Source organism: Myodes glareolus, chromosome 6 (assembly GCF_982192425.1).
Source record: "Myodes glareolus chromosome 6, mMyoGla1.1, whole genome shotgun sequence".
Classification (NCBI taxonomy): domain Eukaryota; kingdom Metazoa; phylum Chordata; class Mammalia; order Rodentia; family Cricetidae; genus Myodes; species Myodes glareolus.
This window is the reverse complement of record NC_142031.1, coordinates 95,917,015-95,944,009: the sequence shown is the minus strand read 5'-3', so window position 1 is coordinate 95,944,009 and position 26,995 is coordinate 95,917,015. Positions and strand designations below refer to the sequence as shown.

The following is a 26,995-nucleotide window of genomic DNA, read 5'->3' as shown; positions in this document are numbered from 1 at the left end:
AGGTTCTTACTGTTGTGTAGCAAGCATTTCACTGAGCATCTCCCCAGCTTCATTTCCCCCCCGTTTTTATTAAATTCTATCAACATTTTAGGATGATTTATGAGTGAAAAGTCTAGGTTGTTTTCACATTAAGTTCTTGTGTCCTTCAAGGGTACTCCAAAACCAAATAGAACCAACAAACCTTCTACACCCACAACGGCTGTTCGGAAGAAGAAAGACTTGAAAAATTTTAGGAATGTGGACAGCAACTTGGCGAACCTCATAATGAATGAAATTGTTGACAAGTAAGTTTTTCTACGCAATTCATTTCTCTTTCTTATTTTTACTTATAAAATACATATGTGTGATATATAATATTTCATTTACTTTCATCTTTAATTTTTATGGTAGTTTTGAAGGTTTTTGCTAGTAAACAAGTTTCATAGTTAACATAAAAATGGCCGTGTTAGGCTTATACGCTACATGAAATAGCTGAACCATATTTCTGTTGTGAAATTAACTGATGTTCTGTTTTTAGTGGGACAGCTGTTAAATTTGATGACATAGCTGGTCAGGAATTGGCCAAACAAGCACTGCAAGAAATTGTTATTCTTCCTTCTCTACGGCCCGAGGTAAGGATTTTATGGTATCAAACAATTCATTCATATTAAATAATTCAAGTTCACTATTTTAAAAAATATAAACATTAAAGCCTGGGTATGTACCAAGCATCCAGCTGAGGAAGCTGAGGCAAGATAGTCTTGAGCTTGAGGCCACTGTTGATTCCACAGTGAATTCTGGACCAGTCAGGGCTATATATCATAGCATGGCCTGTCTTACTCCTCCCCCACAAAAGGCGTTCACATTTGCTATTGATAAATTGTTATAGAAGATGAGAATGAATTTAAGAAATACTGAATCCATTTTTAACTTTCATGTGGAAAGTGGATGATTGTATGATGTTTTTTCCAGCTTGTATCTTTTCATTTCCCTTTTACTTTCTTGCTTTTCTTCTGGATGAGGTTTCAGAATGTTACCCAAGCAGGTCTTGAAATTATGGGCTTAAGTAGTTCTCTCTTCCCTCAGCCTCTTCATCCAAGATGTGAGCACTCACCACCATGCTCAGTTTTGTCTGTTTAAGTTTTTTTCAGTTAGTACTTACCGTTCCAGGTCATGAAATCACAGTTTGACTGGTAGTTATATTTTTGTTAATACTCATAAAATGGGAGTTAAGAGAGAAAACCATGTGTCTTTTATGAATCAAAGTTATATCCTGTGCCCAGATAGGGCCCCTTGGGGAGCATACTGTAGCTTATAGAGTGAGCTACAGGGCAAGACATAGGTAATAGTTTAGAGACTGAATGATAATACAATAGACTGGATCTAAATGTAAAGAAAGCTTGTACAGCCGGGCGGTGGTGGCGCACGCCTTTAATCCCACCACTTGGGAGGCAGAGTCAGGTGGATCTCTGTGAGTTCGAGGCCAGCCTGGTCTACAAGAGCAAGTTCCAGGACAGGCTCCAAAAGCTACAAAGAAACCCTGTCTAGAGAAACAAAAAACAAACAAACAAAAAAAGAAAGCTTGTTACAAGAGGAATCATACAATTGCAAGTATAAAGAGAACTTTAAGGCCTGTTGAGTGGCACACACCTAATCCCAGCCTTAGAGGCAAAGGCAGGCAGATCCCTTAGTTTGAGGATAGCCTGGCCTATATAATGAGTTCTAGGCCAGCCAGGCATACATAGTGAGACCCTGTCACACCCCACCTTATCTTACTCCCCAAAGAAAGATATTATTAGATGACAAATGATAGATACTTGGCATGTCTGGATCAGCTCTCTAGGATCATGGCTGTAACCAGTGTTTGTTTGATAAGTTGTTCACAGGGCTCAGAGCTCCGGCCAGAGGGTTGTTACTCTTCGGTCCACCCGGAAACGGAAAGACAATGCTGGTAAGACTGCTGTCAAGGTTGAAGGTTCTATTGAGATGCTAGAAATCATATGGAAAAAGTAGTTCTATATTGTTCCCGAGTCTGTTATTTATTACTTATTGTTGTAATATACTTCTTGAGTTTTCATGCAAAAATAAATGGAAAACTGTATGTGACTCTTCATAGCATGTTTTTTGCTTTATTTTGAGGAAGAGCTTTCTTTACTATACTGAGGATCTGTCTAATGACACTTAGAATTTGTCCATCTTAACAAGTTTCTTTGACCGTTAGTTTGCTGTTGACTTTCTTGTAGTTTTTTACCAGAATCTGAATACCTATATCTGCATCATTCTTCTGAACTATGAAACCAAATAGATATTAAAGGCATGGTGGCACTGAGGAGGCAGAGGTGGGAAAATAACTCTGAGTTCAAGGCCAGCCTAGTCTGCAGTGAATTCCAGGCCAGCCATGGCTGCATAGTGAGATGTGGTCTCAAACACAAAACCCAACAGGAATAGAATAAGTTTTTCCTTGCCTGTTTAACTTTCTCTGGCCAGTATCTTCCTGCCAAAGAGAAGAGAACTCCTTCCTAGTTCTCTGGGAAAATAGTGTGTAGGCTTGTTCTAGCTGATGCTGAGAGTCACATCACATATCTGGTACTTCTGTGATCATATGTAGCTGCTTTTAAAAGAAATCAGGATGTTAAACTAACATTTACTCTTCTGATCTTAAAGGCTAAAGCAGTAGCTGCAGAATCTAATGCCACCTTTTTCAATATAAGTGCTGCAAGTTTAACTTCAAAATATGTAAGTGTTCCTTTCCCCATATTATCATATTTTTAAGTTACTCTTAAGTGCTATTTAAATAAAATGATAGCAACATTACAAAAACATTTTCCATGAGTTTTATGACTGTATGCTTATGTATAATGAATATTAACTCTTCAAGGTACAAAATTTTGTGCACTTTTAAGCTATTTTAAAGTTAGAATTATGTTGTTGAATACTGTCATAGTAGGTCCTAGGTTAAAAAAAGGCCAAACCTGCTTGGATCAAATTCTGGAAATGTATTGCACAAATAAATAAGATGTGGGAATGCATCCTTGGGAGGTTGCACATCCCAAGACCTAAGTGTTAGCAGTAATAATATCTTCTGGGAGCCACAGCAGTGATTGTATTTTAAGTCTCTAGTTTCTGGTGTGCTGATAATTCCTGGTAGTTCTTGGCTTGCAGATTCATATTTCTGTGTTTTCACATGACAATTTCTGTAATTTCCGAGTATTGTAAGAATACAGTTTCATTAGAGTAGGGCTCACCCTAATGATCAACTTAATTTGGCAATCTGTAAGGATTCTATTTCCTTACAAAAATAGAGTCTCATAGCTACTAGAGCTAGTGCTGTAGCGTGTTTAGGGGCAACATAATTCAGGCTGTACTAAATACCATCACTTCTACCTAGGCTCCCTAATTGGCTATCTAGAGAGCTACCATATGTGAGAACAGGACTTACAGTAAAGTGAATATTCTCTGCTCTTTCACTCTAAATTAAAATACAATGTAAGTCTTCTCTTGGTTTTGTTTGTTTTCATTTTTGAGACAGAGTCTCTGTATGTGGCCCTGTCTGTTCTGAAACTTACTATAGAGAGAGAGACCAGGCTGGCCTTGAACTCACAGAGAACCACCTGCCTCTGTTGGTATTAAAGGCATATGCTATTATGCCTGGCGTTTCTGTTTTTTTGTTTGTTTGGTTTTGTTTTTAATTCTTTATATCACAGTTTAGATTTCTAATTTTCCTTTCGCTGACTCCGGTAGTATTCAAAGAAGAGTTCAGTCCAATTTGGGAGTAGTGCAGCAACTACTAAGGGAACATGCAGGGTTTAAGGAGAACTGGGACCTTTCTCAGTCAAAAATGCTTTTGCTGTACAAGTGTGAGAATCTTAAGTTTGACCTCTGGAATCCACACGAAATAGGTTGGGCATGGCAGCCTGTCCTTGTGATTCCAGCTGGGGAGGTGAAGACAACCAAATCTTTGGGCCTTATAGGTCAGCCCAGCATAGTTGACTTATTGAACTGTAGGCCACTGAGAGACCCATTCTCAAAAAAAGAGAGCACCAAGATGGTGGTACTGTGCATTCACAACACACATACGCATTCGTACACACACGCACACAAAATGAATAGATCTGTCTTTAATGTTTATAACTAGTAAGAATGGAACTGGTGCACTGTAAGATTGTGAAATATTTTCCACTAACCTTTAAAAAGCAAATAGTGTGGTTTCTAAAATTACACATTCTTATCATAAGGTCATGAAGTTAAATTTTAAATCATGATAAAAACTGGAATACTGTTGCATTTAAGTGTGTTAAGCATGCATTATTTGTAGGTGGGAGAAGGAGAGAAGTTGGTGAGAGCTCTCTTTGCTGTGGCTCGAGAACTTCAGCCATCTATAATTTTTATAGGTAAGTATTTTCCCAACTTAGTTGAACATTTATGAAATTCCACTTTCTAAGTCTGAGAATTTTGCTCAAAAAGCTATTCAGAAGGACAGCATTTTAAAGAATGAGTTCAGTAGGTCTGTTAATAAGTACAAACTGGATGGATATTAGATGGTTTACTTAGATTGCTCTTAAACCCTCACCTTTGCATTTCCTCTAGATGAAGTTGATAGTCTTTTGTGTGAAAGAAGAGAAGGGGAGCACGATGCTAGTAGACGACTAAAAACTGAATTTTTAATAGAATTTGATGGTGTAAGTATTGGTAATCTCTATATATGTGCACACACATATATATTTTAAGATTTATTTTATCGACCAGATGGTGGTGGCACATGCCTTTAATCCCATCACTCGTGAGGCAGAGACAGGCGGATCTCTGTGAGTTCGAGGCCAGCCTGGTCTACAAGAACTAGTTCCAGGACAGGCTCCAAAGCTACAGAGAAACCTTGTCTCAAAAACAGAAGAAAAAGAAAAAAAAATTATCTATATTTTGTGCGTTTACCTGCATGAGGTTTTGTGCGCTGTATATGTATATGTGTTCAGAAGCCTACTGAAGCCGGAAGAGTACATAAAATCCCCCAAAACTAGAGTTACATGTGGTTTTGAGCTGCCATGTAGGTGCTGGGAACTGAAATTCAAGTCTTCTGCAAGAGCAAGAAATGCTCTTAACCTCTGAGCCATCTTTCGAACCACTGATTATATTTTTTTACTTTGACAGTATTTTAATATATATACTTTCCTACTAAATGACCCAAACTATCAATACATGTATATATAGTTTTTCTTTTTATTTTATCTAAAATACTGACAAAACTTTTTGGCTTGCAGGTGCAATCTGCTGGAGATGACAGAGTACTTGTAATGGGTGCAACTAATAGGCCCCAAGAGCTTGATGAAGCCGTTCTCAGGTAGTGAGATATGTTTATGACAGATTCATCTCTTGTGTTCATCTCTCCTGTCTCTCTCTCTCTTTTTTTTTTCTTTTGAGTAGAGGATGTCAAGGTCACAATGTGTAACCCTGACTGGCCTGGAACCTACAGCCATCTGCCTGCTTCTGCCTTCTCAGTGCTGAAACTAAAGGAGTGCGCCACCACCACCCAGGTTCATCTCACCAACCTCGGATATTCTGCACTCACAGCTTTAAGAGTAAATGATTTTCCCCATGTGTTGTCCACTTCCTAGTGTTGCCGACTATATCAATGTCCTAGGATCATGCCTAGGACAGTATTAAAACTATTGTCTACATACTACATTTAGATCAACCATTTCTTTTACATTGCATTAACTTTAAAGTCTAAAATCAGTTCTTACCATCATTTTTCCCCCTGCTTTAAGACAAGGTTAATTTTTGTAGCCCTGGCTATCCTGGAATTCACTCTGTAGACCAGACTGGCCTCAAACTTAAAGAAATTCGCCTGCCTCTGCTTCCTGGGTGCTGGGATTAAAAGTGTGTGCTACTACTGCCTGACTCATTCTTTTTTTTTTTACCCCAATTTTTTTTGGGGGGGGATAGGGGCCTCTACAGGCATGTCAATGGAAATTGAGGACACCCTTCCAGAATCTTCTGACTCTTTGCGCTACTTGGTGTAGAAAATCAAATTAAGGTCACCAAGCTTAGTGCCAAGCACTTTTACTCACTGACCATCAGTCCTGTTTCTCTTTTGCTGTTTTTTTGAGACAGGGTTTCTCGGTGTAGCCCTGGCTGTCCTGGAACACACTCTGTAGATCAGTTCAACCTTAAAGTTAGAGATCTGCCTGCCTCTGCCTCCTGAGTGTTGATTTTTAAAAATTATTATTATTAATTATTATTATTATTTTAAATCTTTGACTTTTTAAAATAGGATCTTATGTAGCCCAGGTTTTGCTTGGGCTCACTGTTGTATTCAAAGCCTTAAACTCCAAATTCTCTTGTCTCCATTCCCTGTAGAATGGAGACAAACATTTATATTTATATACTTTTTCCCCATTATTTAATTATTTTAGCCCTGGCATCACCATACTGTGCCCCCCAGGTGTTAGGTGGCTGAGGTCACTGTCCACCCTGCAAACGGCCAACCTAACTGGAGCAACTTTGGGCCCAGATACTTACATTCCCTTTATTTAAATGTCATGAAGTACTGTGGGTTAAGATGAAATTCAGCTGTACTTGCCAATAATAATTAAATTTTTTTAGTATTAAAAATAAATGTACAGTTGTCAAAAAGTGTAAAAATAAGTCCAAAATGCCTATTATAGTTCATAAAATCATCTGGATTAGATGCTGTGTGAGCACTGCTCAGCTGTTCCACACAGTAAAGCTTTGTAAATTAAAACGTAATCAATAATGATGAAATGAACGTTTCTGTTTCTGTGATCTTTGTTCTTTTTAGTTGTTATTTAGAAGACTCCTTATTCTGCTTATTATTCCAGATATTATTTGATTTAAAATATTGTTGCGATTAATTTACACATACAAAATGACAGACTTAATTTAACCATCTACTAAATTAAAGATTTTAAAGCATTAACTAGAGAGTTTGAAAAAAATAACAACTAAGCCTGGAGCCAAAGCCCTGTGATCCAAGCTACTTGGAAGGCTAAAGCAGGAGGACCACAAGTTCAAGGCCTTTCTTTACTATATTCAGGGACAACCTGGACGACTTAATGAGAATATATCTTAAGATAAAATATGAAAGGGCCAGCAGAAAAGGGGTTGTCTAGCATGTGTGAGGTCATAGGCTCAATTGCAGGTGTACCACCCACACTAAAAAAAGTAAAAATATCTTTTTGTATTAATAATCAGAAAGAACTTTTAATCGCCTTAGGTATTATATTTACAGCTTTTTCTATTAGTTGTTATTTGAGCTGGATTACCTATAACTTCATATTTGTATTTCTAATTTGATTTTTTTTAGGCGTTTCATTAAACGGGTGTATGTGTCTTTACCAAATGAGGAGGTATGTATATTTATATTTCAGTTTTTTATTGAAGTAAAAGCAAGTATCATCCTGACAATATTGTATAGCAATTTTGAGAACAGTTTGTTGGGGCTGGAGAAATAGTTCAGCTGTTAATAGCACTGACTGGTTGCTCTTCCGAGGGACAGGTTTCAATTGCTAGCACCCACTGGGTGTTCACAACTGTGACTCCAGTTCCAGGAGATCCGACATACATGCAGGTACAAAATATCCATACACATAAGATAAAATAAATCTTAAAAATAAAAGCTTCTGTCTCGAAAAACAAAAACAAAAAAAGTTTGTCAGGTTCTTAAAACAATAACCATAAATTTAAATAAGCCCCAGCAATTCCTGAACATTTATCCAAGAGAAGTGGAGACTTCTCCAAAGAAGGAAGACATACCAACAGTATTAGACAGCTGTCCTAACAATAGCCTCAGCCTGCAAGAAAAGTAATTCAGTTGCTTAATGTATAAACAATGTGACATATCCAGTTAATGAGTGCTATTTAGTTCACAAATTTATTATTTAATTTTATAGGGCTTGGGATATAGCTTAGAAGTAGAGCATTTGTCCAATATGTATAGGGCCCGGGGTTTGATCCACAGGACTGAAAAAAAAATTCATCAGCTGTATATAGTACATTCATTAATATTAACAATTTTTTAAAAAGGAAGAGGAGCCATATGCAAACTAGTAATATATGATTTTATTTTATTGTTTTATTTATTTACTTATTTTTCTTTACAATTGTGTGTTCTTTGTCTACTGTATGTCTGTGTACCACATGTGCACTTGGGCCCCAGACAGGCCAGAAGAGATCAGATCCCCTGAAAGTGGAGTTTCTCAGATAGTTATGAGCTGCCATGTAGGTGCTGGGAATCAAACTTTGGTTCTCTGGAAGATCAGCTAGTGCTCTTAATCACTGATCTATCTCCCTTGCCCTGATTTTATTCCTTTTAGATGAAATAATTAGAAAAGACAGATTTCTAAAGATACAGTCAGATGGTGGTTAGATAGGAGAGGAGATAGGAGTAGGGATTAATTGCAAAGAGGCATGAGTGAGCTTCCAGGAGTGACAGATGTTCTAAAATGTTATTATGGTGATGACTTTACAATTCTGTATAGTTAAAAGTAATTTGAATTAATACCTATAATGTATGGAATTTTTGCTATATAAAATTATATGTCAATATACCTTTTTGAAAACATTGTATTTATTGGAGCTGGAGAGATGACTCAGCAGTTGAGAGCACTCTCTGCTCTTACCTGTGTGGGCTTGGTTCCCAGAACCCACATGGCAGCTTACAGCATCTATAATAGCAGGTTCAGAGGATCAGATCCCTTCTTTGGCTTCTGTAGGCATAGGACACACAGGCAGTACACATACATACATTTGAGCAAATATTCATTCATCCAAAATAAAAATAAATAAGTCTTTGTAAAAAACTGTAGTTTTCTAGTTTAGGCACTTAGCACCCTTGATAGTAACAGTGGCCACTTGATAGTACAGTAACAGTGCTGTATCTGGACAGTCTTCAGAAATTCCCTCATTAATTCTCACAAATAGTTTTTGTTGTATTTAACAGGAAGAAATAATGCCTAAGATCAAGAATCAGGACTTGATTCTGGAATATTACATTAAGTTAATTCTTAGTTTATTAAATAACACTGACCAGTTTTTATAATTCTCTTATCAAATTGGGCCCTTTTGGTAATTCTTTAATACTTATTTTTCAGACGAGACTGCTTTTACTTAAAAACTTGTTATGTAAACAAGGAAGTCCTCTGACCCAAAAAGAACTTGCACAACTTGCTAGGTGAGTGGTTTCATTCATCTGATTCATCTGTCTTATGGCATCGATTTCATTTGTAAAAATTTCTCTTTGTGTGCTGTTTAAAGTGAGCTAATATAAAAATTGTTTAAGTGAAACAAGCTTAGTTGAAGTGAGCAATTCATTTTCCAGAAATCTTTTTGTCTTTTACTTTCTTTATTTTCTTACCTCCTCTTCCTGATATAATGAAATTTCGATTTCTGTCTTATAGTAGACCTGAACTAAATATGTAATGATGATATAGTCTTTCTCTATACAAAGCTCATAAATATTAAAATAATTTGAGAAGTAAAATCCCCTCATATTTGAGACCAACACATATATTTTCATATATACTTCCTCTTCTGTATTAGGTAGAATCACATTTAACTTGTTCATCTGATAACCCACATTAAACGTAGTAAGGAAGTAGAGTGTGGTGGCACATACCTTTTCCCAAGCACTCCGTAGATAGAAGCCGTAGAGTCATGAATTCAAGGCCAACTTGGGCTACATAGAGAGACCCCATCTCAAAACAAGAAGTGCCATGACATTGGAATGACAACTGATACTGCAGTGTCTTACAGTGAAGCCCTGATACTGGTATCTACTCTGTTATGTGTGGCTGGGGGAGTTACTCAGTGGTTCGGATATTGTCCACGCTTCAGAAGACTCTGATTCCCAGGCAGGCCTTTTCTTTCCATTCCTCTTAAGGCGCTCCTCCTTCCTTAAGCTCCCATCATGCCGACTTTCTCATAAAATTACAGCATTTCTATCCTTCTCAGTGACCTATCATGGTCTTGAGGCCTGTTCTCTTAATGAACCTGATTCCTGAGAGGTGACTGTATGGCAGCATCCTTTCCCAAACAGTGCTGCTGATTTACTCTCTTCTTGTTATTACATATACTAGATGGAAAATTACTAACAGGAAACATTGTGGGTCAAGAATTCTTGTAGACGGACTCAAAAGGATTCTTACAGAAGGCAAACAGCATTATTAGATCGTAAGCAGGCCAGATACAAAAGATTTAGGACTTTTAGTAAACCCACTCAGAACACCATTGGTTTATTTGAACCAAATTCTGCAATAAACCTCATGGGATAAGGGGAGGGGAGTTGAGCCTGATAAATGATAAGAGTACATATTAAACATTTTGTCAGTGTCCTTGTGTGAACACTGATTCAGGGCAGGACATCCACAGGTTACATCCCTCAAAATGGCATAAAATAGTTTAAAAAGCCAGGCAGTGGTGTCACATGCTTTTGGTCCCAGCACTCAGGAAACAGTGGCAGGTGGATCTCTGTTTGAGGCCAGTCTGGGCTACAGAGTGAGTTCTAGCACCAAAGCTACATAGAGAACCCCATCTCAAAAAACAAAACAAAACACAAACAAACAAACAAAAAAGTGATAAAAACAAAAATAGTTTAAATAACTGGAGGACAGTTCGAGATCATCTTTGCCACATAGCAAATTTGTGGCCATCCTGGATATGAGTATAAAATAAATGAGTCTGTTGAGGCATCATATTCAGGTGTGTCTCCTTTTTATAACTATCTTCTATGCCAAACACTTCTTTAATCTTTTCTGTGCTCATTTAAAGAAATGCACCTTTTTAGGTCTCACCTTATTAAGGGGGTGCTCTTTGCTAGTAAAGAGACCAATCAATTTACCAATCAAGTCATTGTGACTGGACATGGTAGCACATTCCTTTAATCCCAGCATTGGGAGGTAGTATACTACATAATTAGCCCCCCCCTTTTTAAAATTGATATTTATTGAGTTCTACATTTTTCTCTGCTCCCCGGGTCCCTGCCTCTCCCGTCCCCTCTTTGACCCTCCCCCAAGGTCCCCATGCTCCCAATTTACTCAGGAGATCTTGTCTTTTTATACTTTCTACTTCCCATGTAGATTAGATCTAGGTAAGTCTCTCTTAGTGTCCTCATTGTTGTCTAAGTTCTCTGGGATTGTAGTTTTTAGGCTGGCTTTGAGATCTTGTCTTTTTATACTTTCTACTTTCCATGTAGATTAGATCTAGGTAAGTCTCTCTTAGTGTCCTCATTGTTGTCTAAGTTCTCTGGGATTGTAGTTTTTAGGCTGGCTTTCTTTGCTTTGTGTTTAAAACCACCTATGAGTGAGTACATGTGATAATTGTCTTTCTGTGTCTGGGTTACCTCACTCAAATTAATGTGTTCTAGCTTCATCCATTTTCCTGCAAAATTCAATATGTTATTTTCTGCTGTGTAGTACTCCATTATGTAAATTACTACATTTTCCTTATCCATTCTTCGGTCAAAGGGCATTTAGGTTGTTTCTAGATTCTGGCTATGACAAACAAAGCTGCTATGAACATAGTTGAGCACATGTCCTTGTGGCACGATTGAGTATCCTTTGGATATATACCCAAAAGTATTACTGGGTCTTGAGGAAGGTTGTTTCCTAATTTTCTGATCGCCACACTGACATCTAAAGGGATTGCATTCCCACCAGCAATGCAGAAGTGTTCCCTTTTCCCCACAACCTCTCCAGCATAAGTTGTCATCAGTGTTTTTGATCTTGGCCATTCTTACAGGTGTAAGATAGAATCTCAGAGTTGTTTTGATTTGCATTTCTTTGATGATTAAGGATGTTGAACATTTCCTTAAGTGTCTTTCAGCCATTTTATATTCCTCTGTTAAGAGTTCTCTGTTTAGGTGTGTACTCCATTTTTTTTATTGGATTATGTGATCTTTTGGTGTCCAATTTCTTGAGTTCTTTGTATATTTTGGAGATCAGACCTATGTCTGATGTGGGGTTAGTGAAGATCTTTTCTCATTCTGTAGGCTGTCGTTTTGTCTTGTTGACCATGTCCTTTGCTTTACAGAAGCTTTTCAGTTTCAGGAGGTCCCATTTATTAATTGTTTCTCTCAGTGTCTGTGGTGCTGGGATTCTATTTAGGAAGTGGTTCCCTATGGCAATGTGTTCAAGTGTACTTGCCACTTTCTCTTCTGTAAGGTTCAGTGTGGCTGGCTTTATTGAGATCTTTGATCCATTTGGACTTGAATCAGCCCCTTTCTCAGAGAAAGAAAAAATGATTGTGGTTATGTGTTGATTGGCTACTAACAGCTTATAGATTTGACCTCTACACGTGATGTGTTTATAACTTAATGGGGCCTACCTTATCCTAAAGCAGAGGTGTCCTGCATTTTGACATTGCATATGACAGTCATCTATAAGTGTGTTGGGGCTCATCCATAACTGTCTTCAGATGCATCATGGAGGCTTCAGGTGGTACTGCATGGTTCTCTAATCCTGGAAATTTGAGCTGTTATAAGGGGTGAGCATTAGATTGTGTTGTTCTTATTAATGGGTCTTTCTATGCCCTTAAAACATTAAATCTTGGCACTGGAGAGATGGCTGAGCAGTTAAGAGCACTGACTGTTCTTTCAGAAGACCTAGGTTCAGTTCCCTACATCCATACTGAGTGGTTCACAACCACCTGTAAACTCCAGATCCAGAGGATCAATGCCTTCTGGCCTCTGTAGGCACATGCACACAGTTCTGTGCATCCATACAACCAGGCACACATATACATAGAATGGATAAATATATTTTAGAAGAACGAAAAATCAAACCACATAACTATTAGCTTGCCTCTTGTGTAGAGATTTTTGTGTGCTCTTTCTGTTGGGACTTTTTATTTGTCTCACTGTATAGTTGAGGTTAGTCTCAAGCTTGTGATCCTTCTTCCTATACCTACCTCATGAGATGTAGGAGTACAGGGAAGTTTTAATCTGCAAGGAAGGTAATTTGTTATCTTCTGCTTCTGTTTAGAATGACTGATGGATACTCTGGAAGTGATCTAACAGCTTTAGCAAAAGATGCAGCATTGGGCCCTATCCGAGGTGAGTATGAAAACATTTGAAACACTAGAACTTTGAATGGTACCGTGTTATACATTTAGCCTCTTGAGAGATACATAGTTTTACATTTTATTTATTTATGTATATGATAGTATTTTTTGTTTGTTTTTGGTTTCTGTGTGTAACAGCCCTGACTGTTCTGGAACTTACTTTGTAGACCAGGCTAGCCTCAAACTCACAGAGACCTGCCTGCCTCTGCTTCCCACGTACTTGGTGGGATCAAAGGCTCTGCTAGAGTTTTGCATATATATTTATTTGCACCATATGCATGTAGTGCCCACAGAGGTCAAAAGAGGGCATGAGATACCCTAGAACTGGAGTTACAGCCACTTGTGAGCTGCCATGTGGGTGCTAGGAATCAACCCCTGGTCCTCTTGTAAGAGCAACAAGTGCTCTTAACAACTAAGTCATCAGTATAAAAAAAGTAAAGTTGTATTAGTACAAAACTTGATACAAAACATTATCAGAGTAGAAGTCAGTGTTAGTAATATTTCTTAGAGGAGGTTCTCTACCAACCCAAATAATTCCAATCAGACCAAATTAGACCGAATAAAAGATGTCCACATTTAATGCAAGGCCCCCCGACCCCGCACTGGGAAAGCATGGTGAAGGGGAGAGAGAGAAGCGGAGACCACATGAAACAAGGAGACCATGTGTACATTCTCTGGGGGGGCATTTTAAATAGCCTGTGGGCGTGGTCTTGACCCTCCCTGGGGAGGGGGTCACCATTTGGCAGACTTTCTCTGAGGTGAAGTTTGAACTAAGGCAACTCGCACAGGAGGGGGCTTGAAATGGAGCGTCCTTCCCAGTATTCCAAAGATGGATGATGCCAGGGTCTGGGATGAGGCCCCCGACTAAATATTTCAAACAGTAGGCATTTTTTGTGAAATTTATTAAATAGTTGAGGCTTTCTGGAAAAAGTGTTCTCTGTTGCATGTTCACCATCTTTTCTTTATTAACGACCTTTAAAATGTAAAAGTATATTGATTAAATGACTCAGTGCTAAAAGAATCTGAGTTCAGTTCCTAGCACCCATGTTAGATGACTCATAACTGCCTGTAACTCCAACTCCAGGGGGTTATAGTGCCTCTAGCCTCCGGGGGCACCTCTCCTCTACTTGTACAGGACCCCAAGCACATAATGGTTAATTATAATAAATCTTTTAAATGTAAGGCAATCTACAGAACATGTGAAAATAGCCCATAAGCGTTTCAAAACACATCTTTTATAAGACCTTTTCTTGCATTCTAAAACCTTTCGTACTCCTCCAACCCTAAGTTTGGATCTGTCTCTATATTGGAGATTTACACAGTAATTTTTCGATTGGAGAATTGCTGCAGACCTCTTAACAAATTTTAAGAACAATGATAGTGGCTACAAGTTGTCTTACTACCTGGTATGTAATTGCATCTCATGAGTATACAAACAAAACAACACTGAGTCAAAACAAAGTGATGCAAACTAGTATTTAAATGGAAAGGCTGGCCAGGCAGTACTGGCTCACGCCTTTAATCCCAGCACTTGGGAGGCAGAGAGATAGGCAGATATCAGTGAGTTTGATGCCAGCCTGGTCTGCAGAGCGAATTCCAGGACAGGCTCCAAAGCTACAGAGAAACCCTGTCTCAAAAAAGAAAAGAAAAGGCTGCCCAAATGATCAGGTTTTTCCCATCTTAATAACTGCAGCAACAATTATGAAAAACTCCATTTTTGATTTTATTTTTAGGCATTTACAATATAGTATAGCATATTGTATAAAAGAAAACAGTACTTATGTTGCATATGTTAAGCTTAATTTTCCTTTTTTTTTTTTTTTTTTTGCTTTTATATGTGGTCTTGGCTATCTAGGAAATCACTGTGTAGAACAGTCTTGCCTCAGACTCATAGAGATTTACCTGCCTCACAAGTGCTAGGATTAAGGGTATTTGCCACCATGTCACCATTAAATTTTTTTGTTTTTGTTTTTTTCGAGACAGGTTTTCTCTGTAACTTTAGGGCCTGTTCTGGAACTAGCTCTTATAGACCAGGCTGGCCTTGAACTCACAGAGATCCACCTGCCTCTGCCTCCAGAGTGCTGGGATTAAAGACGTACGCCACCATTAATTTTGACAAAGCTAAGACACATAGCATATATTGCAATCATATGTGTATATTCACATCTCTTATGGATATATGGGGTATTAAATATAGTATAATCATAATTATGTTCATTTAACTAGAGTTATAAGGTGATAGCTTAAAAGATTTTAAAGCTAAGTAAGTGTGGTAGTACACAGGCAGAGGCAGGTGGATCTCTGTGAGTTTGAGGCCAGCCTGGTCTGCAAGAGCTAGTTCCAGGACAGGCTCTAAAAGCTACAGAGAAACCCTGTCTCGAAAAACCCACCCCCCTAAAAAAAAAAAAAAAAGACTTAGCATTTTGAATACCAGAAGGTAGGTATGCTGGCACAGCCTTGTAATCCAGCTATTTAGGAAGATGACAGAGGAGGGCCACAGATTCAAGGTTAGTATGGACTAGTGAGTGAGATGAAGGCTTGCCTGTGCAGTGTTAAAGAGAGCATCAGCTCAGTGATTGAACATGGCCTTACATGCCCAAGGCCATAGTTCAGTTCCTGGTACTACAAATAAACAAGAGAATCCTAAGGACTAGGTAAGAGCACTTGCTGTGCAAAAACCCTGTCTCATAAAACCAAAAACTAAAATCAACCCTGAGTTTGAATCTCCAGCATGCATATATAAAAAAAAACTAGATATGACTCCACATGCCAGTAATCCCAGTACTGGGGAACAGTTCCCAGAAGTTAGCTAGCCAGCTAGCTTAACCAAATAGTGAAATTCTGGGTCGGTAAGATACCTTGTTTTTATGTCACTGTTATTTTAGATTTATTGTTTGTGTATTTATGTGTGTGTGAGTACACATGCTTGTGTGCAAGCAAGGAAGCCAGAAGAGGAAGTCCGGGTGACCTGGACTATCACTCCAGGTCTTTTACCTTCACGTAGGATATCTCTCTGAGCCTGGGACTCAGGTTTGCTTGACTAGACTAGAATTATGCAGACCTTAGCAATCCTCTTGTTCTAATGGATTAATTAAAAATGCTGCGGATCCCCCGGAGGCTGCAGCAGCAGGAACACTGCAGGCTGACTGCAGTGGGCCATGTGGCAGAGGGTGGGTGGAGGGAAGGAGGGAGGGAGGGAGGGAGGGAGGGGGAGAGAGAGAGAGAGAGAGAGAGAGAGAGAGAGAGAGAGAGAAAGAGAAGCTGCCTCTTTGAGAGGGAGATGGAAAAAGAAGGAACTCAGGCTGCAAGCAGGAAGGAAGATCTGCCTGCCTCAGCAGACTTGGAGAGGGGAGTGGGTGTGATTCCCAGGTCCCTGTCAGAAGCCCATGTTTGTAGAAGAAATACTTCTGAACTTCTCAAAGATAAGCCCCCATGGGGTAGAGGGTCCTCAACAACAGAAATATTTTAATCTCTTCAAAGTTAGATTTTGCCCCCCTCCCTCAAAAAAAACAAAAAACAAAAACCGAGGGACCAGTCTTGCCTCAGCACATTCTTTCAGTCTCTCAAAGGTAAGATCACAATGTTGGAGACCCTCACAAAGGGGATACCTTTCCACCTCCCAGAAGCAGTCAGCCAATGGGCAGGGCACAGTGTGCATCTTCTCAACAAGTGTCCCCTGGTATACTTAAAATGGTTCCCAGAAAAATAGTCAGTCCTTTGATGTTCCTTCATTCCTGACTGCTAACACGTACTTACAGGAAGTGATTCTCCAGTGAGAAGTGTAACTGACCAGATTTGGGTTACTGAATCTGATATCAGTTTCTGCCTCCATGCTGCTTTCCCAGCTGCAGAGCCAATACACAGACTAAGCACCAAATGAGACTAGAGTCAAGAGTAGAAATGCGGAACAGATATGGAGGGATGGCCCAGCGCTTTAGAGCACTTGTTCTTCCACGGGACCTAGGTTCAGTTCCCAGTACCCACATAGTGGCTGTCAACCACTCTAACTCCAGTTCCATAGGCTCTGACACTGTCTTCTGGCCTCTGCAGACAACAGACATACACATACTACACAGACATACATGCATGCAAACACCTAAAACATATGATATAATAATTTTTTAAAAAAAGAAATGGGGGGCTGGAAAGATGGCTTCAGAATTAGGAGCACTTGCTGCTTTCAGTATTCAGATCGGGTTCCAGCACCCACATTGGATGGCCTACAACCACTTGTAACTGCAGCTCCAGTGATCTGATGCCCTCTTCTGGCCTCTTGAGGCACTTTCACACATGTAGCACACACAGCGTCACAAATTAAAAATAATAAATCCTTTTTTAAAAGTAGAAATGGAAGAGCAATTTGCAAATAAACTTCTCTGATGTGTCAATTTTTGATAGTGACTAAGGAACAAGAAAACTGGGTGGTTTGTTTCTTTTGGCAGTGCTGGGCATTGAGAGCCTCATACATGCTAGCATAATCTGCTACTTGACTTAGAGTCTCAGCCCCTATTGCATTTTATGGAAATTTTAGTAATTAAAAAAAATTGGTTATAAAGAAAACAAAAATTTTTTTGATTAAAAGAAATAAATCTAGGGGCTAGTGAGATGACTCAGTATTTAATTAGGAAGATTGGCTGTTCTTACAGAGGATCCAGGTTCAATTCCCAGCACCTACAGGACAACTCTAAACCAACTATAACTCCAGGGAATTGCAATGCCCTCCATATTTAACGGGTAATGCATGTGGTACAACGACACATACACAGACAAAACACCCATACACATCAATTAATTTAAAAATCATTTATGCCCGGTGGTTGTGGCGCAAGCTTTTAATCCCAGCTCTTAGGAAGCAGAAGCAGATGATGGATCTTTGAGCCCATTGACAGCCTGACCTACAGAGCAAGTTCTAGGACAATCAAAGTTACACAGAGAAATCTTGTCTTGAAAAACAAAAAATAACTTGGGAGGCAGAGGCAGGTGGATTTCAGTGAGTTCAAGATCAGTCTGGTCTAGAGTGAGCTCCAGGACAGCCAGGACTACTACACAGAGAAATCTTCTCTCGAAAAAAACAAAACTCTGAAACAGCAACAACAACAACTAAAAAAAAAAAAAAGAAAAAGAAAAACAGCAACAAAAATCTTTTGTAACAAACAAGTTGCTTTCTTCTTAGTTCTACTTCAAGTTTATAAACGGTGGTTTGGAGCATATATGCAAGAAACTGAATATCTACATTTCCTTCTCATTTACTATGTTATTGTAGTTTTATGTGTTCTCTGTGTGAATGTCTCTTGACTTTAATGATGTGCATTACACAGGTACTATTAGATCACTGTACTTATATTTGCCAATAAGAAATTTAAACCTAAAATATTTTTTAAATATCTGACTTATATTTTACAGAACTGAAACCAGAGCAGGTGAAGAATATGTCTGCCAGTGAGGTATGTATATTTTATGCTTATTTTTCTTCATTTGAATCCTCTATAAGACTTGTAAATTTTTCTAGTCTATTTAATTAGAAACAAGACAGTTTTAACTTTGTTTCATTTAAATATATAAGGCTTATAAAATCAGTTACTGTGCTGTATTTTAGTAATGGTTAAAAATGTAGTCATTTAATCAAGTTACGTAAGCACTGAGTGAAAAGTTACAAGAAACGTGATTTTGTATGTTAGGAGGATCCCTAGGGATGGAGCTTAGTGATAGAGTGTGTGCCTTGCAAGTGTAAAGGTCTGGTGTTGGGTTCTCAGCAATAGTAATAGTAGGAAGCTTCATATGCTGCTAAAAAGCTGCATTCCCAGCTCATGTTTATTGTAATCAACCCTTTTCCTTTGTGATGAACCTGGCACAAACTTAGCAGATATACTTGTGGGGAATGGAAGGTGACCAGTGTACAGTCTTAGGGAATGATGGAGAGAAAAACCAGAAGTAGAATAAGTTTGGGTTGTTGTCTTAGTTACTTTCCTATTGTTGTTGTTACAAAACACCATGACCAAGGTAACTTCGAAAACTAGCAACTGTGACCAGAATGGCAGCAGGCAGGCAGGCACGGTACTGAAGCAGAAGCGGAGAGCTTATGCCTTTATCAGCAAGTAGGAGGCTGGGAAAGAGACATACTTCACCTGGCATGGGCTGTTGAAACCTCAAAGAGCATCCCAGTGATATACTTCCTCCAACAAGGGACAGCTCCACCAACTTCAGATCAAGCGTTCAAATAGATGAGCATTGTGGGAGTAGGGTGTGGGAGGCATTCTCACTCAAACCACTGTAATTATACATCCCAGAGGTAGAATTTAGGTTTGTTTTCTATTGCTTTGTCAGATTTTTCTCTAATGAGTGTCTTTTGTTTTGTTTTGTTGTTTTTAGTGAAGAAAACATATGCTATGAAATATTAATGTACAAATAATAACAGTGCATCGGCATAGATTTTGCAAGGTGTCTTATATGGCATACTTGCCTAATATGTAATATAAAAATAAGAAATATATTTAAATGATTAGCATGATTTTTTTAAGAATATATCATAAAAATTAACAAAGTTCCATTTTAATTTCATCATTTCTTTCTATGTCACTTTTTTTAAATCTAGATGAGAAATATTCGATTATCTGACTTCACAGAATCCTTAAAAAAGATAAAGCGCAGTGTGAGCCCTCAAACCCTAGAAGCATACATCCGCTGGAACAAGGACTTTGGAGACACCACTGTTTAAAGCAATGCCTTTGTAAGCCTGCAGAACATTCTACTTAACAAGAAACACGAGCTTCAGAGAATTTATCAGCCACAGGAACTCAGACTTCGTTTACAGGACTTTTTAGAGTTTTCCTTTTTGCTCACCAAACTTGAAGAGGAACAAAAAGACAGACCTAAATAAAATATGCAATGTGAATGGAATTTTTGTTTAAGGCCGTCTTGCCTGGTGGTCAGTGGTTTTTTTTCAGTGGGCACTGTTAGTTAGAGCACAGCAAAAATAGATTCTGGCTCTTTATTGAGAGTAATCATTATGTAAATAATAATTTGTATATTGTGTTCAGATTAAAGTATTTCAGAGACAGTGACTGGTAGACACAAAGAGCCTGCTGTTGTCTGTCTCCCGACGTTTTTCTTACAACACTCTCTTTTCTGGTTTTCTTTGCTGCTGTTACCCTAGCTCCCTGTGATTGGAATACCAAACACTCGGAGTTCTTTCCTGCTTTTCTTACCAACTTCAGTGTGCCAAATGGAAATCTTTTCCATATGCAGTAAGAAAGAGCTATACTAAGGCTTTTTTCAACCTAGATATACAAACATTAAACCATTAGTACTTTCTTTTATGTTTTGTTTTTCTATTTTATTGTCTTGCTGCCAAACAGTTTAGAAAGCAATATAATAGCAACAGAGACTGTGGCACAACAAAGGTTTGAAGGTTTGAGTCACTCTGTCATGTAACATGTAGGTCAGTCCTTCTGTGCCCTGCAGTATTTTTTTTCTAATACACCAGAAATCCCTTGTAGATTTAACTTATTCCAGCTGGGATTCAGTTTTTGTGTTGGAGTTATTCTAGTATTTTAGAGAGCTGATGTTAAGTGCTATAAATTGCACCAGTGTGAAAGAAGGGACATACTGGGAGGTACGACATTTCTAGTTTATTGCTGATTACTTTCCTAACAGGATCATTAAGTGCCAGTGGCACTACCATCTTTTTACTAATTGCCGTTCCTTCCATGAAATTTAAAATAACAAATTTTTCTACACGGCATATATTTTATAGGTCTCCTGTCTTTGCTTTTTAACTAAAAAGCTCTAGTCTGTTGATCTACCTTTTGTTTCCATAATTGTATAGTAATTTTTTGTTGTTTGTATAAATATGGCTGGACTTTTATTACAAAAATGCATTATAGGAAGTAGAGGCTCATGTGTGGCCTTTTAAGAATTGTATAAAGGCAAATGGATATTTGCCATTAGTTTACTGGTTAAAAGTTTGTTTACAGAAATTTTCTTTGGTGCTTAAATGATGCCTGTGTAAAATATCATGGGTAGAAAGAATGGTTTTGTGGTAGTAACACCAACTTCTCATGTAAGAAAGATGTTTGAGGAAATACATTAAAACACTTGCTCTCCCCCCAGATAAAAATTTATGATAAAGACTACATCCTCAGTTTTACTTTTGGTCTTATTAAAGATTTATCTAAACATAGAAAATGGCTTATTTCTTAGATGCATATGCTGTTTGTGGCTGTAATTTAAGTCATGTCTCTTTTAATCATGATTTTAGACATCCCTGAATGATAAAAATGAAGTTTAGATAAATAGGGAAACAATTTAAACCAAAGCTGTGCATATTTTTGGTTCTGACTAGTGTCTGTTTAAGGTTCCAGATGTTAGAGCATCGTTATAAAAACTGACATTGCAAGCCTGTGGTGATGATGGTGCCGCAGTTCTAACCCAGATGTCTACAACAAAACTTAGACTTCATTGTGTTTTCGTTTAGGAAGGGACTGACAGCATTGCCACTGTTTATGTATTGAGACAGGCTCCAGGTCAGTTCTTAAAATAGAAGAGTCTTTAAAGTTAGGGTTAGTTTGTGATTCTTTCCGGAAGAGTTTTAAGAGGTAACAAAATTTTCCTTTGTCTAAAAGGTACAGAAGTTGAGTTACACTAAACTGAATCACAGATGTCACTGTGTGACTGTCATCAGTGTGTGGACACTCCTTTGTTCATCAGGCAGGAGGTTCAGTGTGAGAGAACACTTTCTGTGATGTCTTATGACCCAGGTTTATTTCAGGCTTTTTGTTGTTGTTTTTCAAACAGGGTCTCATGGAGCCTAAGCTGGCCTAGAACTCAATGAGTAGCCTATTCCTCTTTCTGCCTCTACCTCCCAAGTGCTGGGATGCCAGTGTGCACCCCACACTGGGACGTTTGTTCTTTTTCAGTAAGAATAGACGTTGCTGGGGATTTCCAAACTAACATTAGATTTTAATTTATATTAATTTTAGATTTTTTATTGAGCTCTGTTTATTGTTCAAGATGATGTTTAAAAAGTAAGGATTGGTGTGTTCTTCATGTTGACATGACGGAGTCCTGGTAAGCTCGGTGAACTTACTGATGACCTAACTGAGCCAAAGGAAAGACTCAATTCCATCTTTCCAGATCTGCTAGGGCTACAAAGCTTTCCCGAGACTAGAAGCCAATTGGATTTATTTTTATCTTTTTATGCTTAAGGTGTAACTGGACAAACAGAATTTTAAGTTAAATATATGTGGTATTCTTTGTTTATAATGTAAAATTGTTTGTTTATGTGTCATACAAAACTAACTTGTAGAATGAAGGCTTACAGTTTGCTTTTCGGATTCTTAAGGCAGATTATTTTCCTTTAAATGTCTGTCTCAATTTTAGTCTTAACTTTAACTTTTTACTTCTACAAAAGAAATGACTTAAAGGGTATGTTCAGCTGCATAAAGTGGGTTTTTATCCTAATTAATTTTCTTGTAAATAAATGATAAACTTGGTTTTGCCTTAATTTTTTATAGTTTGAATCTTTGATATTTCAGAGGTTGCAATTTGATGGAGTCTTTTGTAACTCTTGTGGTAATAAACTCTGAACAAAATATTCATAACAATGACTGGAAGGCTCTGAAGAGCAACGCAAACTAGTCAGAAGTGACAAAAATCGCTGTTTGAAGAGCTCTCTTATGTGTCAGTTTCCAGCTTTTGCAGTTCAGTCAAGTAAAATTCAAGCAGAATGTAGCTACTTGTTCAGTTGAAGAGGTAGCTCAGGCTTCTGAGACACCTAGAAGTGAGAACAGAAATGTTGGAAAGGCATGGGATAAGTTAGCCCACATCAACTACACATTCTGATTCCTGTCAAATCATTGGTACTTTCTAAAATATTACTTTTCTAGCAGGATATTCAAAGGAACCCAGCAGATAGTAAAGTCCAAAGAATTGATCAAATTAATCCCAGGCCTTGGGTGGCTGACAACTGCCAATTCAAGGCCAATTTTGCTTATTCCATTGAAACTATTATGAAACTCCAGCCTGTTTGGTTGGTTGGTTGGTTGGTTAGTTTTTCCTGGGTTTCTTAGACCCTGTCTCAAAACAGACAATAAACCTGTCATGATGGTGAATGTCTTTAATCCCTGCACCCAAGAGGCAAAAAGTAAGCAAACTCTTGAGTTCTGAGGTCAGCCTGTTCTACAAAGAGAGTTCAGGCCATCTGGGGAGGGCTACTCAGTATACCTGTCTCACATAACTAACAACACAAAGACAGCAAAGTGTACACAAGAAAACTGCTTGGGGACAGAGTTTTGAAATTGAAAATTGAAGCCAGGCAGTGATGACGCATTTTAGTTCCAGCACTCTGGGAGGCAGAAGCAGGCAAATCTCTGTGAGTTGAGGCCAGCCTGGTCTACAAGAGCTAGCTCCAGGACAACCAGGGCTACATAGAGAAACCCTGTCTCAAAAAAGCAAACTAAAAAACTAAAAATTGAAACTTAGAGACAAAATGAACAGAAACTCTTCACAATTTAAAGTAGCTACACAGTATCATGATTATACTTTTAATAGTGTAAATTCAGAATAGGCAACATTCTTCAGAAGAAAACAGAAGCCAAGTATCCAAAGGAAAGTGATGTGATCTACAATCAGGATACATGGAAACAGATTCTCCTCTCACCCCCTTTGGGGGATGAACAGCAGATGCCTTGAACATGTTAATTGACAGAAAGAGACAATAGACCCCTAATATTCAACAGAGAAACACAACAAAACCAAATAAACACCTGGCCAAAAAAAGTATCAAATGTTTTTTGAGACAGGATTTCTCTGTGTAGTACTGCCTGGCTGTCATGGAACTTGCCACCTGTCTCTGCTTCCCAGGTGCTGGGATTAAAGGTGTGCATCACTACACCTCTCACCTTTTCTTTTTTTTCTAGCCAATGTTTTTAATGCTAAGCCAGTCATACAGACAGAACAAGAGTACAGGACAGTAAAGGTTTAAGACAGTGGGACAGAATCAGGATACTTGTGACTTGAAGTACCGAAGAGAAGAATGCATGTGAGAAACAGGTAAAATGCAATGCCTCAATTTCGCCCCAGATAGTCAAAAGCTACCACACACTTATGTTCAGTGAGCCCCAGAATCTGTAAAATGTGGATTTTAAGACTCCATACCTGTCTTTAATTTCTCCAGCAACAGTGAAACTATTTGTTAGGAAATACATAGGGGTAAGTTTGCTTTAAATCTTCAATTACAGATGCCAACCAAGCACTATCTTAAAAGCACAACCTTCTTGGGATAACAGTCTTGGGTCTGAGGGTTTATCTCGAGCTGGAGTTCAAATCATTGTTCCTGGGGTAACCCAGAGTTGGATGTCAGACCAAGTGGCTTGGAGAGGTCACCTAAAATGATGGGCCATTTAACATGGGCCGTTAGGAAGCTAGATGGTGGTGGCACATGCCTTTAATCCCAGCACTCAGGAGGCAGTGGCAGGTGGATTTCAGTGTGTTTGAGACCAGTGTGGTCTACAGAGCAAGTTCCAGGACAGCCAGGGTGGTTACACAGAGAAAAACGCTGTCTCAAAACAAACAAAACAAAAAACAAAAAAAGGGAGGGGGGAAGTTAGTCACACGAGTGGATATGAGTGCTCAGGACTGTAAAATAGAACTGTGGAAAGAAGTCTGTATTTTTAATAATTGGATTTCAATCTAAGAGGGCTTAACAGGACCTAGGATTTGCTTGGGTTAAAGTTTCATTGGATTTTTCTTCTGCCTCTTTCCTGAGTGCTGGGATTAAAGGCATGTGCCACCACCATCTAGCTTCCTAACTGCCCATGATAAATAGTCCATTATTTTAGGTGACCTCTTCAAGCCACTTGGACTGACATCCAACTCCAACATTGAACTCCAACTCAAGATAAACCCTCAGACCCCAGACTGTTACCCCAAGAAGGTCGTGCTTTTAAAATAGTCTTTGGTTGGCATCTGTAATTGAAGATTTAAATTTAGTAATCTGTGTTTGTATTTTCCTGTAATCAAGCATTCAGGAGGAAGAGGTAGAAGGATCAAGGCCATCTTTAACTTCATAGTGACTCAGGAAAGCCTGGGCTATCTAAGACATAGTCTCATTAAAAATGATTAATTTAAATGGATCCTAACTCAGAATAGTTTCCATGGTCCTCTGACTTGACAGTTCTCGCTCTGGGGAAGTCATGCTCCAGATTTAATGCAGTATATGCTATCACTTTTCAGATCTCACAGTGCACCTTCTCAGGATGCTTGCTCTAGTTTATTCTGCCTGGGGAAAAGTCATTTTCCAGGAATATTTATCATTTAGATGTTAGTCTCATCTCCCTGAAGAAGCTTTTCTGAGGGGCTGGAGAGATGACTTAGTGGTTAAGGGTACTTCCTGCCCAATCATCAAGACTGAGTTTGAATCCCCTCCTCAAATTTGGTGATTCAAGTCTTTTTACCTTCAGCCCCAAGGCTTTTAATGCTCTCTTCTGGCCTTTTCAGACATCTGAACACAAATAAAGTAACTTTAAAAAACCTTTCCAACCGCTATGAATTAACCACTCCGTCAATCTTTAATAACATACCCCACACTCCATTTTTTTCAAAGACAAGGTATCACTGTGAAGCTCTGGCTGACCCTGGAATTCACAGAACTCTGCTTACCTCTGTTGCCTTCCACTATTAGGATGAGCATAGGCCACCATATATTATCCTACGTTTGTTATACTATTTATGAATAGTTTTACATTTTTTCTTTCTGTGTATGTTTCTTAATTTCCCTAAGACCAATGCCTAACAGATAAAGTCTCCAAATATAGTCTTTCTATACCACTGTCTTAGTTTTCTATAACATTACTACATAAGAAACCATAGAGGTAAAACTGTTAGAGAATGAGCCAGAGTATGTTAAACTAAAAACAAAATATCTTGAGTTCCACACCAGCATGTGAAATAGATATGACTTGAGCAATGTTTCTGATTTTTAAAATATTTCATTCTTGGAAAGTTTCATAGTATATAATGAATTTTAGTCCTTTTTATGCTTACCTTGTCTCATCTGCCACTGAAACTGTTCTAACAAATGCTACTCTATTTCATGTCTTTTGGTACTTTTGTGTGAAGTGTGACTTGAATTCTGTCTCCTGCCACAGCCTTCCAAGGAGGGCACCACATTGAGTGTGTAACATTTTTTGTTTTGTATTGCTGGGATGGAACCCAGCTACAATCCCTTACTTTCTCATTAAATTTGAGATGACCTCACTAAATTCGGGAGGCTGACGGCAAACCTACTCTAAAGCAGAAACATGCCAGAACTCAATATTCCTACCTCAGCCACTGATCCTATAGGGTTACAGGTCTACACCTAGTTTAGGCAATTAAACCCGTGTGTGTCGCTTGTGCTCCATAAGGGCTCTTAGTGGTGGTGTCTGATCCTCTTAAACTGGAGTTACAAATGGTTGTGAGCAGCCATGTGGATGCTGGGAATCAAACCCGGAACCTCTGGAAGAGCAATCTGCTCTTAACCATTGAATCATCTCTTCAGCCCCCTTTGTGGTGTTTTTGTTTTCCTTTCTTTTTTGGTTTTTGAGACAGAGTGTTGCTGTTTAGTGCAGTCTTCCCTTCACAACCTCCAGCGTTAGAACTATATGCAGGCGATGCTGTGTGTACCCTGGTCAGTGAAGGGCACATGGTAGCCAGAGGACCACCTTGTATCTAAGGCTGACGTCCACCTTGGTTTTTGAAATAGGGTCACTGAGCTCCAACCTTGCGGCCCCCGGGATAAGCCTCTGCTTCTTGAGCACCAGGACCAAACAGCCCTGGCCACCACTACTGCGTGAGCTCTGGGGATAAAACTTGAGTCCTTATGATTTTAAGTGTTTACTGTGACACGGTTTTGTTGAGGATTTTCTTTTGTTTTTCGAGACAGGGTTTCTCTATGTTGCCCTGGCTA

At 38.6% G+C, this 26,995-nt stretch overlaps 1 protein-coding gene across 4 annotated transcripts in view; it reads left to right on the top strand.

Annotated features, from left to right (window-relative positions):
- Spast (spastin) overlaps window positions 1-22,552 on the top strand; it is a 50,836-nt gene extending 28,284 nt beyond the window's left edge. For all 4 annotated transcript variants that reach the window (XM_085691246.2, XM_085691245.2, XM_085691243.2 and 1 more), the window contains 12 exons: window positions 151-284; window positions 518-611; window positions 1,856-1,930; window positions 2,644-2,715; window positions 4,295-4,370; window positions 4,567-4,658; window positions 5,235-5,314; window positions 7,301-7,343; window positions 9,087-9,166; window positions 12,972-13,042; window positions 18,454-18,494; window positions 19,643-22,552. In XM_085691246.2, coding sequence (XP_085547372.1) covers window positions 151-284; window positions 518-611; window positions 1,856-1,930; window positions 2,644-2,715; window positions 4,295-4,370; window positions 4,567-4,658; window positions 5,235-5,314; window positions 7,301-7,343; window positions 9,087-9,166; window positions 12,972-13,042; window positions 18,454-18,494; window positions 19,643-19,765 — 981 coding nt within the window. In that variant the 3' untranslated portion in view covers window positions 19,766-22,552. The remainder of the gene's footprint in view (window positions 1-150; window positions 285-517; window positions 612-1,855; window positions 1,931-2,643; window positions 2,716-4,294; window positions 4,371-4,566; window positions 4,659-5,234; window positions 5,315-7,300; window positions 7,344-9,086; window positions 9,167-12,971; window positions 13,043-18,453; window positions 18,495-19,642) is intronic.
- Window positions 22,553-26,995: the final 4,443 nt, after the last annotated feature.